General features: G+C 46.5%; 1 protein-coding gene across 1 annotated transcript; it reads right to left on the bottom strand.

Annotated features, from left to right (window-relative positions):
- Positions 1-22: 22 nt before the first annotated feature.
- Positions 23-16,610, bottom strand: DHX16 (DEAH (Asp-Glu-Ala-His) box polypeptide 16). The gene is made up of 20 exons (XM_006875633.1): positions 16,202-16,610; positions 14,378-14,622; positions 14,118-14,280; positions 13,578-13,634; positions 8,151-8,405; positions 7,750-7,953; positions 7,475-7,666; positions 6,705-6,815; positions 6,444-6,559; positions 5,631-5,841; positions 5,322-5,420; positions 5,080-5,232; positions 3,928-4,068; positions 3,550-3,712; positions 3,336-3,454; positions 3,150-3,217; positions 1,543-1,705; positions 1,294-1,455; positions 750-923; positions 23-274 (listed from the first exon to the last, which is right to left on the bottom strand). Exons 1-20 carry the CDS (start codon positions 16,406-16,408, stop codon positions 146-148), a joined length of 3,132 nt encoding a protein of 1,043 aa, XP_006875695.1. The 5' UTR covers positions 16,409-16,610; the 3' UTR covers positions 23-145.
- Between the last annotated feature and the right edge of the window lie 618 nt (positions 16,611-17,228).

Below are 17,228 nucleotides of genomic sequence, written 5' to 3'. Positions count from 1 at the left end.
ATATGAGAGGTTTCCTATATGCCACTTTCTTTGAATCCCGAAAGCCTCCTATAAGCTTTATTCCAAAAATAATTTTATTTAATAGATATTAAATAATATACAGAAAAATGAGAAGCTGGGTGAGGGTTTGCTTATGTTCCTCTCTTTATCCTAGCTCTTCTCGTGTCTTGCCTATTTTCTTGGGCATTTTCTTAGCATGAGGATCTTCTAGCTCCTTGGCCTTATAATAGTGGGGAGCCACCTCCAGAAGCCAACTGCTTTCAATCTCCAATACCTAGGGGGGGAAAGAAAAGATTGGTTGTGTTTCCTTTTTTCTAACATAAATTCTTTAGTGAATATGATTGAAAACTTGTATTGTTTCCCTTTTGACTACAGGGAAAAGGGACTTACTTACCTATATTACTATAACCAAGGCTAAGACACCTCTACTTTACATAGTCTTTAGTTCAAAGTATTATTCAAAGTGCCAAGTAAATCACCCCTAAGAAAACCCTGGAATCTAAAGACTACAAAGTATATCCTATGAGGGCAGAGCTCTAATTGCAGGGTTCACCACTAGCTCGCATCAGATCTTGAAGATGCTGAGGTGGTTATCAGAGAAGTCTATTTTACCCTATTTAAACCAAAATGTATTTTCCTGTTTCTCTTCCTGCCAGTCTCAGCAACTTGAAACTGGATTCTTAGGTTGCTAGGATAACCATGTCCCCACATAAACCACTGGCCTGGTCAGGGGATGATGGTACCCTCACCTGTCTCATGAACTCCTTGGTGGTCAAGACAAGTTCGTGATAGAGCAGCCATCGTGGCTGTTCCTCAAAGAGGGAGGAGTTGGGATGAATGAACACTGTCTGCTGCTGTTTCACTGTGCGATACCCACTCCGAGTCAGCCGTGCTGTGTGGTAGAAGTATCCAGCAGTGATGGCCTATGGAGCAGACAGGATAGAAACAATGGAAGAGCCAAACATTACCACTCACTACCTGTAGACAGTTCAAACCCTCCAGCTGCTCCTCGGAAATCCTATACAGGGTTGTTACGAGTGGAACCGACTGAATGGTACTTAACACCACCACCTTAGTGCAGGCTTCTCGAGAACTCAAAAGTTATGACTGCAGAACCCAATGAGAACCACCCACCCTACAGAGGTCTGAGGGACAGCGTGAGGAGAACACATTTTCCAGCAGGGGTGAGGGGGCACTCTTGGCTGGACGGATTGCTATATGTTCCCCATCTCCTGAGTAGCTTGCTCCTTTGGAGACACTAGGTGCAGAACAGTAGACTAAAGAAATGCTGACCTTGCGTACTCGGATATAGTCCCCCTGGCAAGAACTGAGACCAACTTCCACGCGCTCCAAGAGCCCCTCTAACTGTTCCCGCACGTCCCGGGCTCGGCGCATCGATCGGAATTGTACAAAGTTCTCGTAGCACCACTGGGAGGAGTAGCCACTCTCCGCCCACTGTGAAGAGGTTAAAAAGTGGGGTTGCACATACAGTGGGGCTAAAGTCCCCCACACCTTCATTCCCAATCACCCAAGCCCAGTGACCTGTGTATAAACGTTGAGTAGAACTAGGTGGTCTCCACCAGGGAGGAAGAAGTTGACGCGGGCATTATCAGCATGGACGACCTTGTCCTTGGGCCGGTAGAAGATAGAGTTGTTGACAGACAGCATGGCAGCCACTGTCAGGATCTCCTCTGAGCAGCTGTACCTGGGGCAGGAAGGGAAAAGCAGGAGTATTCAGAGTTGTTAGGTGGCGGCTGAGTCACTTCCCACTCAAGAGTGACCCTACGCAAAACACAATGCAACAGTCCAGTCCTGTGCCATCCATCCTCATAACCGTTTCACTGGAGTCCATTGCTACTGCTACTTTATCAATCTATCTTGTTGGGGGTCTTCCTCTTTGTCAATGACCCTCCACTTTTTTAAGCATGATGTCCTTTTCCAGGGACTGGTCCCTCCTGATAACAAGTCTGAAGTACGAGAAACAAAGTCTCATCATCCTGGTTTCAATGGAGCATTCTGGCAGTACTTCTTACAAGATATTATTCTGGTAGTCGGTGGTACCTGCAACAGCCTTCTCCAACACCATAATTCAAATGCATCGATTTGTCTATGCTCTTCCTTATTTATTGTCCAACTTTCACATGTATTATGTTGTTGTTGTTGTTATGTGCCATGGAGTCGGTTCCGACTCACAGCAACCCTGTACAGGATTTCCAAGGCTATGAATCTTTACGGGAGCAGAAAGCCTCATCTTCCTCCTGCGGAGCAGCTGGTAGTTTCGAACTGCTGTCCCTGAGGTTCGCAGCCCGATTTGTAACCACTACGCTACCAGAGCTCCTTCACATGTATATGAGGTATTGAAAATATCACAGCTTGGGTCAGGTGCACCTTAATCTTCAAACTGACATCTTTGCTCTTAAACACTTTAAAGAGGACTTGTGCAGCAGATTTGCCTAATGTTCCATTTGATTTCCTGACTGTTGCTTCCATGACTGTTGACTGTGGATCCAAGCAAAATGAAGTCTTGGATAACCTTCAATCTTTTCTTATCATGATGTTACTTATTGGTCCAAAGGTGAGGATTTTTTGTTTTCTTTATACTGAAGTGCAGTTCATCCCAAGGAAGCAGTCTTTGATCTTAATCAGTAAGTACTTTTAAGTCCGCTTCCAGCAAGCAAGGTTGTAACATCTGTGTATCTTCAAAAAAAAAAAAATGATCATTGTGTGCAGAATGTTTCTTCAGGTGGGTTGGGATAGTGACAAATTTTGGTATTGGTAGCATTGGCAACTGAGGGTCAGGAAGAGCTATAGATCAAACAATGGTACAGGAGTGATCCACGGAGTGGGGGATGTGGCTTCTGCAATAGGGAAGGTGTGTACTACATGCATTGAGGAGAGTTCAAAGCCAGCCTTCACTCAGCACCCCTCACAGACAGAAAATCTTGCACATTCTTTTGTGCCCCTGAATTTTCTGTGTCTATCAATCTTCCTCATTTGATATCATGATCCAGGCAGGACTCTTGTGGGCTTCAGAAGGGGTTTTAAGAGTTCTGTCTCTAATAACTTATTATTAGAGGCAGAAAATCCAGAGAGAGAAAGAGCCCTGGCCAGTTTGTGGGCTAAGGGTTGGGAATGGGGAAGGAGCTTACTTTTCAGAAGCCAAGATCATTTTAGATAGCATGGGGTCCACTGGCAGCTCTGCCATCTTCCGACCAGACTAAGAGGAAAGAGAGAGACAGTTAGGCCAGTCCTTCCTCAGGTTTCCCTCCACCATTACAGCCACTCCTGACCTCTTCATCTTGTTCCCTACTCATCATGTGGCCCTCCTATCTCACCGTGGTGAGTTCCCCAAGGTGGTTGAGGGCTCCCAGGGCATACAGTTGCTCCAAAGCTAGCAGTAGGGTCTCATACGGTGGAGGGTCCAGGAAATCAAAGTGCATTAGGTCATGGATCCCTACAGAAAGATGTGAGAGGTGAGAAAATGCCTTCACAAAGACCTGATGGCCCCACCTCCCACCTGTCTCAGGAGGACTGGGGCACCCCAATCACCTAAGCTCTTGAGCAGCAACACAACATTGCCCAGGCTGGTCCTCTGGATCTCAGGCACTGTTGTTTCCTCAAGTTCGTGTTGATAGGCCCAGGCGGTATACAGGCGGAAACACTTCCCTGCAGCCACGCGCCCTGCTCGGCCAGCTCGCTGATTGGCTGAGGCCTGTGAAGAAGGGAAAGACAAGTCTGTCGACAACTTGGGACAAGGAAAAGAGAGGCGGAAGTATTTTTGCACAAAATCTGAGAGAATATGGACTGGCTATTTCTCATTCTCTAAGAAACCTTTACTCCACCTCTGAACTGCACCTTCTCTGTAGGGTGATTCAGCCTAACCCTCCTCCCAATGGAGACCCTGCTCCCTGAGAGCCCCAGGCTGACCTTGCTGCAGGGTGTGACGGTCAGAGACTCCATGCCTGTGCGGGGGTTATAGCTCTTTTGTTTACAAAATCCTGGATCTAGCACGTAGATGATGCCCTCAATGGTGAGGGATGTCTCCGCAATGTTCGTTGCCACAACCACCTGGGAGAAATGGAATGGAGTCACCCTGAAACCCTGCTCACCTAGTAACTAGGAAAACTCATCCTGGAAAGTCAGGAGTAAAGAACCAGGTACAGAGGTTGGGCAGGAACAGAAGGGGTTAGTGTTCAAAGTCAAGAGAGAAGGAGAAGACCAAGGGGAAGGGGACAGAGAAGTGGGGGTTGTTGTTGTTAAGTACTGTCGAATTGGTTCTGACTCATAGTGACCCGGTGAGCTTGAACCGCCGACCCTGTTGTTCAAATGGACCTTGCTGTCCAGCACATTAACACACAATGCTGCACCATACGAAGGAAGTGACAAAGAGGTTTATTTCAGAGATGACCGATGGGGGTACCCAGTTTCCTGACACCATCTTTTCTACACACTTTCATTTTAATCTTCATACATCACTTCCTGTAACAGCTTCTTTAACACACCTCCCTGCTTCTACTCCAAGGCCCTCCAGTCTATCTGCTCACACAGCTAGCATCCAAAATCACCCTATCACATGACTCCTCCATCCTACTTTAGAAATAAATCCAAACTCCGTGATATGCCCCCACCCTCTAGCTCCTGGCTTCCTTACTAACCTCACCTCCCAGCACTCTACTCCCAGCTTCACTCTTAGCCCTGCATTATGAGCTGTGCCCTGACTCTTGGCCTTTGCACAAGCTTCTACGATTTCACCATGTGACCCTTCCAGTAATTCCACTGACCTCAGCTACACCTTGGGTCTTCTTCCTTGCCATTTTCTTAAAGGTCCAGATCAAATCTAGAAGGCTAAGAGCTGGTTTTCTTCTCTGAATCTTTCTAGTGCCCATGCATTCAGCAGTCTCCCTGCTCTTGCCACCTTCACCCTCTCCCAGCTCCTGAGGTCAGGGGCTGACTCCTACTTAGACTTACAACTGTAGCAGTGCCCTGGCATACCTTGCATAGAACAGGACCCTACATTTTTGTTGTTGTAACTAGTTGTGTGAATTATAGGGATTAAGAGCTAGTAACTCTCCAACTGACCTTTCGCGCCCCAGGGGGCGTAGGCTGGAAGATCCTAGCCTGCATATCAGAAGGCAGGTTGGCATAAATTGGCAGTACCAGGAGCTCCCGGATTTTGGAGCCCAGGCGGCGGCAGCGATCCTGGAGCATCTCACAGGCAGCCTCAATCTCTTCCTGGTTTGGGGTACAGCACAGGGTCCCAGAGTCACAGAAGGCAGACACACCTGCCTGTCTGCCCCAGGGATCACCCTCACATCACACACCTGTCCTGTCAGGAACACTAGGATATCCCCAGTTGGCTGGGTTACGTGGATCTGCAGCACAGACACCACACAGGCTTCCAGGTAGTCTGCCTCTGGAGCCTGGGGAGAAAGGAGAGATGGAGTCACAGAGAGGTGGAATCAGGGGAAGGCCACCTTCTTAGCCAAAGCTTCTCCTCCCTCCCAAGCTCTGCACACATTCTCCCCCAGCTCCCTCTGGGCTCTCCATGCCCCCTTCTCTCCTTGGGAAAACTTCCTCCAAAGGACTCAGCTTTCTGCCTCAATAAAACCCAGGATCCCTGAGGGGGGCACCTTGGTATAGAAGATGTCAACTGGAAACCTGCGTCCAGGGATTCGGAAGACAGGGGCATCATCAAAGAAGGTAGAAAAGCGGGCTGTATCCAGTGTAGCTGAAGCCACCAGGACCTTGAGCTCAGGCCGGAAGCGAGCTACATCCTTGATCAATCCAAAGAGAATGTCTGTGTGCAGGGTCCGTTCATGAGCCTCATCCACCATCACCACACTGAGGAAGAAATGGAGGGGGCAGTGAGGGCAGAGTGTTGGGCAGAGTGTTGGGCAGAGTGAGGGCAGAGGTCTGGATAGGAAGGTCCCTGGCTGAGAGGAAAGGGATGGAACTTTGCTGATTGGCTCTCCACTCCCACCCCTCTCTTCTCCCAAAAGTGAATGTCGGGGCTCCAAGGAGAAGTCAAGCATTCTAGTTATGTATGACTAGCCCATAGTTAAGAGAATGTCAGAACTAGTGATCTGCAACTTACTCCTGCCTTGGCAGACCTGGTAGCTAAAGCCAAAACAAGTCAGACATCCTTTGGGATCTGCTAAGAGCCAGTAGCTACTCTTTACCAGAGAAAGCAGAATAAGGGAGAGGCTCCCTCTGCTGTCTCCTCTACCCTCCTGCCCATTTCGTGGTACCGAGAAATCAATTCCAGGACCATTTGAACCATAAAAACTCAAGAACTGGTGGACTAATCAGAGAAAAATGGAAAAATTGACTGGATTGGAAAAATGAGAGCGAGACCAGCAAATAGAAGAAGAAACCCAAGTAGGCAGACCAAGAAAATAGAAGTTGGGTGGCTCTTTCATGAGAGATGGGGCTCCTGTACATACCTATAACTGGCGAGGTCAGGTTCAGAGAGGAACTCCCGGAGCAGCATCCCATCTGTCATGTAGCGGAGAACAGTTCGTTCTGACGTGCAGTCCTCAAAGCGGATGCTATAGCCAACCTGGTCAAGGGGCCATTAGTGACTGAAAGTGGGCTGGTGTTCCCAGCAAGGAACGAGTGGCTAGGGAATGAGGAGTCCTGAGAGCATATGAACCAAATTCCAGACACCAAGGATTCCCCCAATTTTAGCTTCCCATGGATCTTACCTCATTCCCAAGCTTCACTCCCATTTCCCGGGCTACGCGGGCTGCCACACTCATAGCTGCCACCCTCCGGGGCTGGGTGCAGGCAATCTTCATACCCTTCTGTGTGTAACCCTGAGTGATAAGGGGGAAGAAAAGGCTTTCCTTTTGTTAAATCAATACCCACTCTGGGCCTATAGCAATTTAAAGAAATAAGTAAAAGCAGGGCAGAGCAAGAGAAAAGGAAGGAATAAAAAGAAGCTGAAAACTAGACAAGAATGGCAGAACAAGAAGATAACAGACCCAGGCCACTCTCTTAGCCCTGAAGACCTAGTACTTCAGGTGATCGAGTTTAGCACTCAGCTAGATTTGAGCTGGAAATGGACAAATCAGCTGGGGGAACTAGAAGAGACAAGGAACAACGACGCAAAGTAAAGAGTAGGAAAGTGAGTTCTTTCACTCTTTAGTCTATGGCCTCTGCAGAGAAATGGGGCCCAAACTGAGTCTGGAGTAGAGTATGGCAGAGGCCCTCAGTTCCTCTCTCTCTCTCTCTCTCTCTCTCTCTTTCTCACACACACACACGTACTTGTTCGTTTCAGCTGGCGCTACTGAATACCTGCCAGGCATGGACACTGTGGTAGGAGTTGAGACTAGAAATATGAAAAAAGTATGGTCCTTATTCTCAAGAACCTCCCGATTTCGTGGGAAAGATACTGAACTGATGACTCTATATATTATACATAAGGAGAAATAATAGGACCGTGCTTATCAATATCTGGTCCTAACAACCCTACCTCTTCAAAGAGATACTGGGGGATTTGGGTGGTCTTCCCCGAGCCTGTCTCGCCTTCAATGATGAGGACCTGATGATTGGCAATCGCAGCCAGGAGCTCCTCGCGGAATGGAAACACTGGGAGGCTCTGGCGGACAGCCTGGATGGACTCCTTCTGCTGGGCCTGGGTTTGAGGGGGTGGAGCTAATGGCTCCTGAGGAAGGAGAAAGTGGGTGAGACTCTAGGATCAGCCATAGACCCTCCTCAGAACACCCCCAGGGGTCCCCATCGTCTCACCTCATCACCCTGGAGCTGAGTGGCCCGGACAAACTCAATGGTCTCCTCCTCCTCCAGCACTAGCTGATATTTCGGCTCCTGGGAGACAGCATCTCGGGCTCCAACCTTCAGAGATGCTGCTCCCAGCCGGGCCTCCTCCCAACGCCGCTGCTCCTCCCCAGGAGCGCCTGATTCCTCTTCCACTAGATCCACAGCTCGTGCTGGCTATGGAGAAATGTGGCATGTGAGGACCCAAGATGATGCCTTCTCTGTCCAGTTCCTCCTGCCCAGCCCAGCCCAACCCTCATCTACTGCGAAAAGCAAAACAAGGAGCGAGCTTTGCACATTGCCCACCCCTCTGAAGCCTTCCCTCCCCTCATCTTGGGGAACCAGGACTGAAGCAGGCACCCCTTCACCCTCACCTGTCCTCGGGTCTCCTCAGGCATGTGGTAGCGGTTTGTGGCCTCCAGTTTCTCCTGCTCCCCGGCCGCCCGGTACTCCCGCGCCAGGTCCCGTACTCGCCGCTTGTATTTGAGTTCTCGTCGTTCATGCCGACTCAGTTCCACATCTCCAAAAAGGTACTCCTCATCAGCCAACTCTGCCTCCAGGTCCTCCAGCTTCTCTCGCTCCCGCTTGGCCAGGTACTCTCGGCGGGATTTCTTCCGCAGCTCAGGGACCTGGGTCAGGAAGGGGCAGTCAATTCTTCACCTGTTGGAACGGCAGCCCCTTTCCATACCTACCCCAAGAGTGGAAAATTCCTCTACTTCAGTACTGTAAACCTGACTTACAATACACCCAACTCTGGGTCTCTTTGGAATTACATATGCTGTGTTATTCGGGGGACTAACTGTGTCACCCAAAATATGTGTTGGTATTCTAATCTCTGTACCTGCAGACATAATCCTGTTTTTAGAAATAGGAGTTTCTTGATGTTTATGAAACCACATTGTTGTAATCACTTCTGAGTTACAAAACTTAGCACAAAGACAAGCAAACATGAACAAGGGGTAAGACAGATGCCTCATGTGGATTGCTGAGGAACCACAGAGCACTAGGGCTACAGAAGTGGAAAGACGCAGGGATCTTTCCCGAAAGCTGACAGAGAGAAAGCCTTCCCCTAATGCCAGTGCCCTGAATCCAGACTTCCAGTCTAAGATATACTGATAGCCCACACTGCCTTCCAGCACTGGAATCAAGCTCAATGCCACCATCTTGGTCAGTGTCGATTCAGGAGGGCAATTATTCCTTTATTTTACAGTTTAGTCTTATTTACTGTTTTATTAGAATCAATGGCTGGGGGGAAAACAAAAGGGCTGATACTAACCTCAAACTGAAAACTACCAAGACAAAGATGGAAAACACGGGTGGTGCCAGCTGCAGGCAATCTTCATCCCAATTAGATGTTCCCTAGTCTTCACTAAATGACCATAGTTTGGGGAAGAGGGAAAAATCAATTACATACAAGAAGTTGGAACCAGTGCATCAGAGAGTGTGTCTGTAAGGAAAAACATAATTAGGGGCACCAAGCTCTCTGGGACTAACCTCTCCCCCATACTATGTATCACTTGGCTTCAACACCTTTACCTTTGATACAGGTTTCTCAGGACACATGGAAGACAGATGATGACTGACCATCTCCTTAAGTCTCTTCCCGGCTCTCCACGATCCCTCCCACTGTGGCAACATCATCTTCCCTGTGGATCACTACCTCTTCTACTACAGTAGGAAAACCCCAACAATATCCTTCCTTGGGGGCTCTGATTCAGTTTAATGGCTTGGCTGGTCTTAAAGACTTAAAAGTGGAAGTTTAGGATCATGACCTAATCCAGGTGCCACCATCAACACATTCCTTCAGCCTCATGGGCAAGGCAAATGTCTTTTTAAAGTATGGGCAAAAAATCAGAGCAAATCTGAGTATCAGAAAGAATGATACAAGAAACTGCAAAGTATCAAAAAATAAAACTCATGAATCTAATGTGATAACATACACAAAGAGAATGGGGAGAAAAACTCAAAAACTCATAAATGAAGTAACTGTTTTATCACATTCCTTACTCTGAAAACTGGTAATTAATAGGAAACAAATTATTATCTTTCCTTTATGAAGGAATTTAAGCACTTTCCTAGTTGTTAAGGAAGAATTCCTCTTAATATAAAAATGCTATCCAAAAGCTTGTAAGAGGCCATCTAAGCTACAACCATTGGTTATTTACTAATACAGAACAAGAGACAAAGAAGGAAATCAAAGATCCAGAAAAGAAAGTAATTTACAGGGCTAACAGTCTACATGAACCACAGCCTCCTCTACCCTGAGACCAGAAGTGGACAGATGGTGCCCAGCTACCATTACTGACCAGTCTGATCAGAGGCACAAGATAGATCCTTGATAGAAAATGAGAAAAATGGAACAGAACTGAAATTTCAAAAGTCCATACTTTCTGGACCAACTGAGACTGAAGAAAATTGCTCTGAGGCACTCTTTACATCTTGAACTTACACTATCCTCCTCCAAGGTCACTTTTGAGCAAAAGAAGATTGTCTCAAAGCCTATCACCTGTGAGGATTGAGCTTCTTTTTAAAATTCATCTATAGAAGACTGAATAGTAAAAAATTACTCTAAGGCAGATAAGAAGATAAGAGGGCAGGGAAACTTGAGTACTGGAAATGGTGTAACCAGAAAGGCATGAATGAAAACGAAAACACATTGTGAAAACGTAACTAATATCATTAAATAATGTGTGTAGAAATCATTAAAATGAGAACCTCATTTTCAGTGTAAACTTACACCTTAAACACAATTAAATATTGTCTTTTAAAATACTAGACACATTAACTTGGGTGATGGGAAGGGCAAAATACAACAAGAGCGAAGTTGGCTGGAGAATGATGAAGACAAGGGAAGACCCAAGGAGGAGTGCAAGAGTGAAAGGGAATAGAGGTAAATACTGTTATAACCACAACCCTTTATTAACAGTGTTCACAGGTAGATACAAGGACAAACACAGGTTGATCAGGTATGAGGGGTGAGTGGGAGTATACCTACACATATATAAAGGTTTCACAGAGGATATTTGTACGTGGGTATTTACCTTTATTGCTAGCCTATCCAGGAATGTGGTGGAGCATACAGGATATGTTTGGGTTTTTTTTTCCTTTAAAATTGCAAGTTGTACTCTGACCTCAATTTAGTTTTTATTCACCAAAATTTGCCTTTTGTGCACCACAAAAATCATATAAAGACAGAGCCCTCCAACTCCCTTTAACCTTAATTAACCTGGAGAGTTAAAAAAAAAAAAAAAAAGACTTACTGATCCAAAGGGAGGGAAAACTCCCACTGGGTTAATTGGGGCTTGAGTGGTGAGGTTTTCCCTTCTCAGTGCAAGGGCTCAAGCTTTGATTCAGTAACCACACATATACTTTTACACCCTTCTCCTTCCTCTCCTAAGTCAAAATGTCACAAGAGTTTTGACGCAATTCTTCCATGATTCCAATCTCAGAGCACATGATTTGCGGAGCTAAAGCCACCTCAGAGTTGTGCATGTTAATCGGTCATGATTTTGCCCTCATAAAGCAAAACCAAAGACCATCACCGCAGCTTTTCTTTCAGCAGGATAATGTCAGTACTGCCACAAACTGAAGGACTGGAATTGTAACCTGCTTTAGGATGTTTTTTTAATGAAAACTTAGGAATTACAAAAGCGTTGAAGAAACGAAGGGACTCAGGACCATAGTCTAAGGGGACACCACGGTAACATAGTCCACTAAGAGAATGCTCTACATCTACTTTTGTAAGTAGCCACTAGGATCAAAAGCTCATGAGTGGCCATCTGAGGTGCCGCTATTGGTCCCTCCCTGTGTGGAGGAAAGAGTGATGAAAAGTGATGCTACTTGGACAATTAGTCCAATGAACTAACAAGTACGTGAACATCAGTCTCTGTGACTCTGAGACCAAAAGAACTAGATGGTGCCTGGCTACCACTATTAACTGCTCTGAAAGGGATCACATTGGAAGGTTCTGGACAAAATCAGAGAGAATATAGAACAAAACTCAAAATTATAAGCCCTGAATTACCCTTCAGGTCTGGAATTGAACTCAGCCTCAGGGCTCAATTTTTAGACAAGGAACAGATAAGTATACAGAGGAGACAGCAATATTAATGAGGTATACATATCACAGAATGGTCAACCATTCGAAATCAAAAGGTCAGCATTTATCTAAGGAAAAAACTTAGAAGGGCTGGGAAAGAAGGAAGGGAGGAAGTGAAATAGGTAATACTACTACTACACTGAGGAGCTTGCAATCATTGAAATGAAACAAAGTGTATGATTAGTTGAATGTAAAACTGATGATCTGCTCTGTAAACCCCTTCACTCAATTCACAATAAAAGGCTAAAAAATAAAAGTAAAAAAATAAATAATTGAAGGAGTGGGGAAATGCTAGTCAGTAAATGTAGAAGGAATTTGTTTTCGCTGTTAAATACCATCGATTCATTTGCAAGGAGCACCTAGTGAAAAGGAAGAGAACCCCCAAACTACCATTCTGTAATATCAATGAAATAACTGACACGGGAAAGGATCAGCAGAGGTTGCTATAATCACTGGATGAAAGGCTTTTGGTAGAAGGGACATCTGTATGAAAAGGTACACAACCAGATAGTTCATCTTCCCCCTGATGTGACAGAAGGCAAAGTGAACATCAGCACCCAACAGGTGTTCCTGCCACACTGTTGAATGTGAGTCAAGGCAAGCTTTAGACCCAATTTCTACTTTAAAGGTTTAAAGGAAGCATAGGTTATAGAAGAACTTACCACCACAAGATAAAGACCAGACAAATGCAGAAAGCAGGACACTGTGCAAGATTTGAGAGAACAAGAGAAACAAGAACAAAACAAACTGAGGAGGTCTAGCAAGCAATGCAATTCACGAATATTGATTGAATTCTGGTTTGGAAAAGGTAATTATTAGAGCATTTGGGGGTCATCAGGACATTTTTCATCTAGACATTTTCATCTAGACAAGTCCTTTGTTGATACATGAAAATTACTCTTCATCTTCTTGGGTGTGACAATGGTAATGTGGATTTATTCCTACGAGGTGTACACTGATGTAGAGATAAAATGCCTTATGGTCTACAAGTCTTTTAAATGGTTAAAAACAAAATAGAGACAGTCTTCATTTCCAGAGACACAACAGATATTACAGTATTAGCAATTTGGAATCCATATACTCTATATAAATATTCATTATACTATTCTTCTGACTTTTGTATTTGTTGGAAATTTTCATAATTGGAAAAGAAATTAAAAATTAAATTTAGGTAAATAAAAATACGAAGACTACATTGAGAGATGTCTCAGAAGTGTTTGACCACAGCCATTTTGTGGACTGGGACATGAGAACTGGTCAGGAGAGACCAGAGGGTTGCTAGGTTATGCTTTGGACTCTAAGATTCTTAAAACTGTTTTGAGAAATCTAAAGTCTGACCTTACTTGGGAAATCAGGCCTTTGAGAAAACTGCCTACTGCCCCTAGACTCAGACCAGAAAAGCCTGGTTCATGAACTACAAGGAGTTCTGTCCCTGTCCAATGAGAAAATCAACTCAGGAAGCCACAGGGAGATCACAAAGTCACATGGAGGATGCACGGATTAGGTGGTGGAAAGGTATTTGGAGATGGTGGTCAGCATATCCTTGGAGAGTTGAGATAGCTGCCCTGCTTCTGCCCTCTAGCCATCCCTTGATAACATGGCAGTTGCCTTTTGATTACATCCTGTTAAGTCCCAGAAACAGGGGAGGCCCACTTCTCCTTATTACACATCTGACGTTGGCTTCTGGAGCTCTGGGACTCACCATGGCTTTTCGGTCTTCCTCAGCCATCTTAAGGCGCTTTTGAGCCTCTTCATAAGCCTAAGAGAAGAAACCAAGAGTAGAGGGGCTGTGAGGGTAGGAAGCCTTCACAGGCAGAGCTATTCTCCCTCTAGAACTGCAATGAATCATTCTGATGTGTTCCTGTACAAAAAAATGGTCCCTTCTCAGTAAGGAAGGAGCTCTGATAGCGTAGTGGTTACAAATTGAGCTGTGAACTGCAAGGTCAGCAGTTCAAAACTACCAGCTGTTCCGCAGGAGAAAGATGAGGCTTTCTGCTCCTGTAAAAATTTATAGCCTCGGAAACCCTGTACAGAGTAGAGTCACTATGAGTCGGAACCGACTCCACGGCACATAACCACCACCATCATCTTAGTACGGAATCTCTATGGCCATAGGTTCAACAGAAGGGACCTTAGCCAACGATAAACATATTGCTAGAGACAACCGCTTGTCTTTCCACCATCTCTGGGATCACACCCAACCACAGATTCTTGGCGATTTACAGGACATTTTGTCTCCTACCTTTTTGTCTGAACGCTCCAGGACATTGCGAGTCCGATCCTTGTCCCGCTTTCGAACCCGTTCGGCAAAGGCATCACGTTCTTCCAGGTCTTGAAGGCGCTCGCGTTCTGTCCGCTCCCACTCATCCTCTGATTCTGGCTTCTCTGTCTGCTGTTTACTTCCCCTGTGGTCCAGCCCAGGAGTTTAAATAAGGACACCCAGAAGATTTACAGAGTTCTCTCATCTACCTCCCCCATCCCCTCATCTTGCTCCTAACTTACTCTGTTTTCTTCTTTTCTTGTTCAAAGGCCTCTTCCTCCTCTTCCTCCTCCTCCTGACATTTCTTCCTGAGGTGTTTCCGCTTCTTACGCTTCTTCTTTAGACTACTTCCAGCTCTCCCCGCAGTCTCCTCACTGCTCTCCTCACTGTCTTCGAGCAACTTATAAGATCGGTTCTTCTCCAGCAAGGCTCGGGCCTCTCGCTCAGCTGCCCGAGCTGGCTTTTCTAACACTGCCTTCCTCGGTACCTATCAGGAGAGGGGAAAGTAAGGGAATGTGTGAGCCATTGCTGATCTCTGCCCCGGAAACTAGTCCTCTGTTTAATTTCATTTACCTTTGAGGAATTACAACATTCACTCTCTCTCTTCGTCAGGGCTTCACATCATGTTCCTCAGCCTGAAAAGAACCCTTCAACTTTTGACCATCTTCTCAGTTATTCAATTAGCAAACATTTTTTTTTGACGTCTGTTATGTGCCAGGTACACAGGAATAGATAAAAATGCCAGCCCTTGTGGTGTTCACATTTGCCATCCCAGTTATCAGCTGCTCAGCCTCTTTCTCCTGGCTTTGTTGTTTCCAAAGATTCAGTCGTGCCTACAAAATGGCTAACAGGCTACATGGATTGTTTTGCAGAGACTAATCATATACTCCCCATAAGGAGCTCTGGTAGCGTAGTGGTTATGAATAGGGCTATGAACCTCAAGGTCAGCAGTTAAAAACTATCAGCTCTTCCACGGAAGAAAGTTGAGGCTTTCTGTTCCTGTAACGACGTACAGCCTCAGAAACCCTGTAATACAGTCCTATGAGTTGGAAATGACTCCAAAACCACCACCACCACCATCATATAACCCCCCACTATATCAGACTCCAAGAATAAACTGGTGAACAGATACATAAAGTCTCTGCCTTCATCAACCATCATCTCTGGCCACGCACCATAGACCACTGCCACACTAGAATATCTGCCATCCTCTGAACATGTTGAATACATACATTCACTGTTTGTACAAGGCAGGCACTTAGGTGGGAAGAATACAAAGACAAGAAATACAAAGTCCTGTCCTCCAATATCTCACTATTTAAACCATTACTCCTTCCTCCTTCTTCACCTGGCAAATTCTAGGGGATCTTTAGATCTGCCTTCTCTGGTCACTAACCTCCATCCCCTTCTCCCATGGCACTTCCCATACATCTCTTCTACAGCTTCCCTCTCAAAAGTGTGGTTAGTGGACCAGTGGCAAATCCATCACCTGGGAGACTGTTAGAAATACTGAAACTAAGACTCGACCAAAAACCTACCGAATTTGAATCTGCATTTTAACAAGGGCCCTGGATGAATCACAGGCCCTTTAAAGTTTGAGGCATACAGTTCTTAACTCAGCTTTAGTGGGACACACACACAAAAATCCTCTCTCCTCGAACTTCCCCACAGTGAGCTGAACGCCCAGCATCTCGCACAATAGTATGGGGGTGACAGCGGACAAAGGAGACAGACTAGTGAACTGAACTTAACTCCCTGACAGACCATTAGGGTAGCCTCTGGTGGTCCCGTGGATTAATCGTTGAGCTGCTAACCACAAGACCGGTGGTTCAGGCCCATCAGCCACTCCTTGGGAGAAAGATGAGGCTGTCTGCTTCCTAAAGATTACAGTTTTGGAAACCTTTTGGGGCACTTATACTGTGTCCACAGGGTCGTGAAGAGTTGGAAGCGCCTCTACGGCAGTGGGTTTTACTAACACGATCATAGGGCTCCTCCCCTGCTCCACCTCCTCTCCCGCCGCTCCCACGCCGGGTCCCGCCCCAGCCGCGCTCCACCCCTCCAGACACCTTGTTCCAGAGTCTCAGGGCAAAGTCTCGGGCTGGACCGCTGAGGTCAAAGGTGTCGGTGTCCCGCAGGCGCTGCACGAACTCCTCAGCCGAGGCGCAGCGCTGAGCGGTGCCGATCAGGAACTGGGCTACGTGCCGCTCACTCAGCCCCAGCACCGAGTGCAACTCGTCTTGCACCCAGCGCTCCAGCCCCGCAGATGTCGCCATGGCGACCCACGCTCCCAGCTCCCGGCCCTGAAGCGTCCAGAGGAGCCGAGTTAGGGACCAGTCCTCTCAAAAGCTTGGAATCCCGAGCCGGACCCTAAGCTCCGCAAAGGAGGCTTCGTAGGGCCTAAGGGTTCAGTTTCCAACATGCGAAGGCCGTCTTCCCAGTCATCGGAGACCGGAAGGAGGTACACTATTCTGGCCTACGGTGGCCGACTGAGCTCAAAACTCGCGGAACCGTACCTGAAGCTTGGAGTAAGGCAGTGCCTTTTTCGATTTCGTAGCTTACCCAGTCTTGCTGTCGCCCCCTGATGGCCATTTCTTCGTTGCTTTTCTCAACAAATAGAGTGCCCGGATAGTTCAAGACGGTAGAGCATAGGACCTTAGGGGTCCTGGTGTGGTGCTGTAGGATAAGCAGTGGACCGCAAGGTCAATTTGAATCGCAATGTTGGCGGTTCAAACTCACCAGCCGTTGCTTGGAAACCCTATACTGAGTCGCTGAGTTGGAACAGACTCGATGGCACTTAATAAGAACAGCAATATGTGTGTGAGTCATCAGTTCCTAGAGAATGAGGTAATGCTTGGTAAAGTGTTGTTGTTAAGTGCATTCGAGTCGCTTCCTACCCAAAGGGACCCTGTATAGGGTTTCCGAGGAGCAGCTGGTGAGTTTGAACCGCCGACCTTGCAGTTCAAACGGCTCTTCAGTCTGGTGCATTAACCCACAATGCCACACCAGGACTCCTGGTAAAGTGTTGTTGTTGTTGTTGTTGTTAGATGCCATCGATTCGGTACCCACTCATAGCGACCCTATGCACAGCAGAAC

Source organism: Chrysochloris asiatica, unplaced genomic scaffold, assembly GCF_000296735.1.
Source record: "Chrysochloris asiatica unplaced genomic scaffold, ChrAsi1.0 scaffold00333, whole genome shotgun sequence".
NCBI classification, from domain to species: Eukaryota; Metazoa; Chordata; class Mammalia; order Afrosoricida; family Chrysochloridae; genus Chrysochloris; species Chrysochloris asiatica.
Note: the sequence above shows the minus strand (reverse complement) of the source record. Positions and strands in the feature narration are given on the sequence as shown.

Coding starts and splice junctions, on each gene's coding strand:
- DHX16 (XM_006875633.1), bottom strand. CDS start 16,408: ATGGCGACATCTGCGGGGCTGGAGCGCTGGGTGCAAGACGAGTTGCAC. Junction 4,069..5,079: donor CGCCCCCTGGGGCGCGAAAG/GTCAGTTGGAGA, acceptor CATTTCTCCCAG/GTGGTTGTGGCAACGAACAT. Junction 924..1,293: donor ACTATATCCGAGTACGCAAG/GTCAGCATTTCT, acceptor TCTGCTCCATAG/GCCATCACTGCTGGATACTT.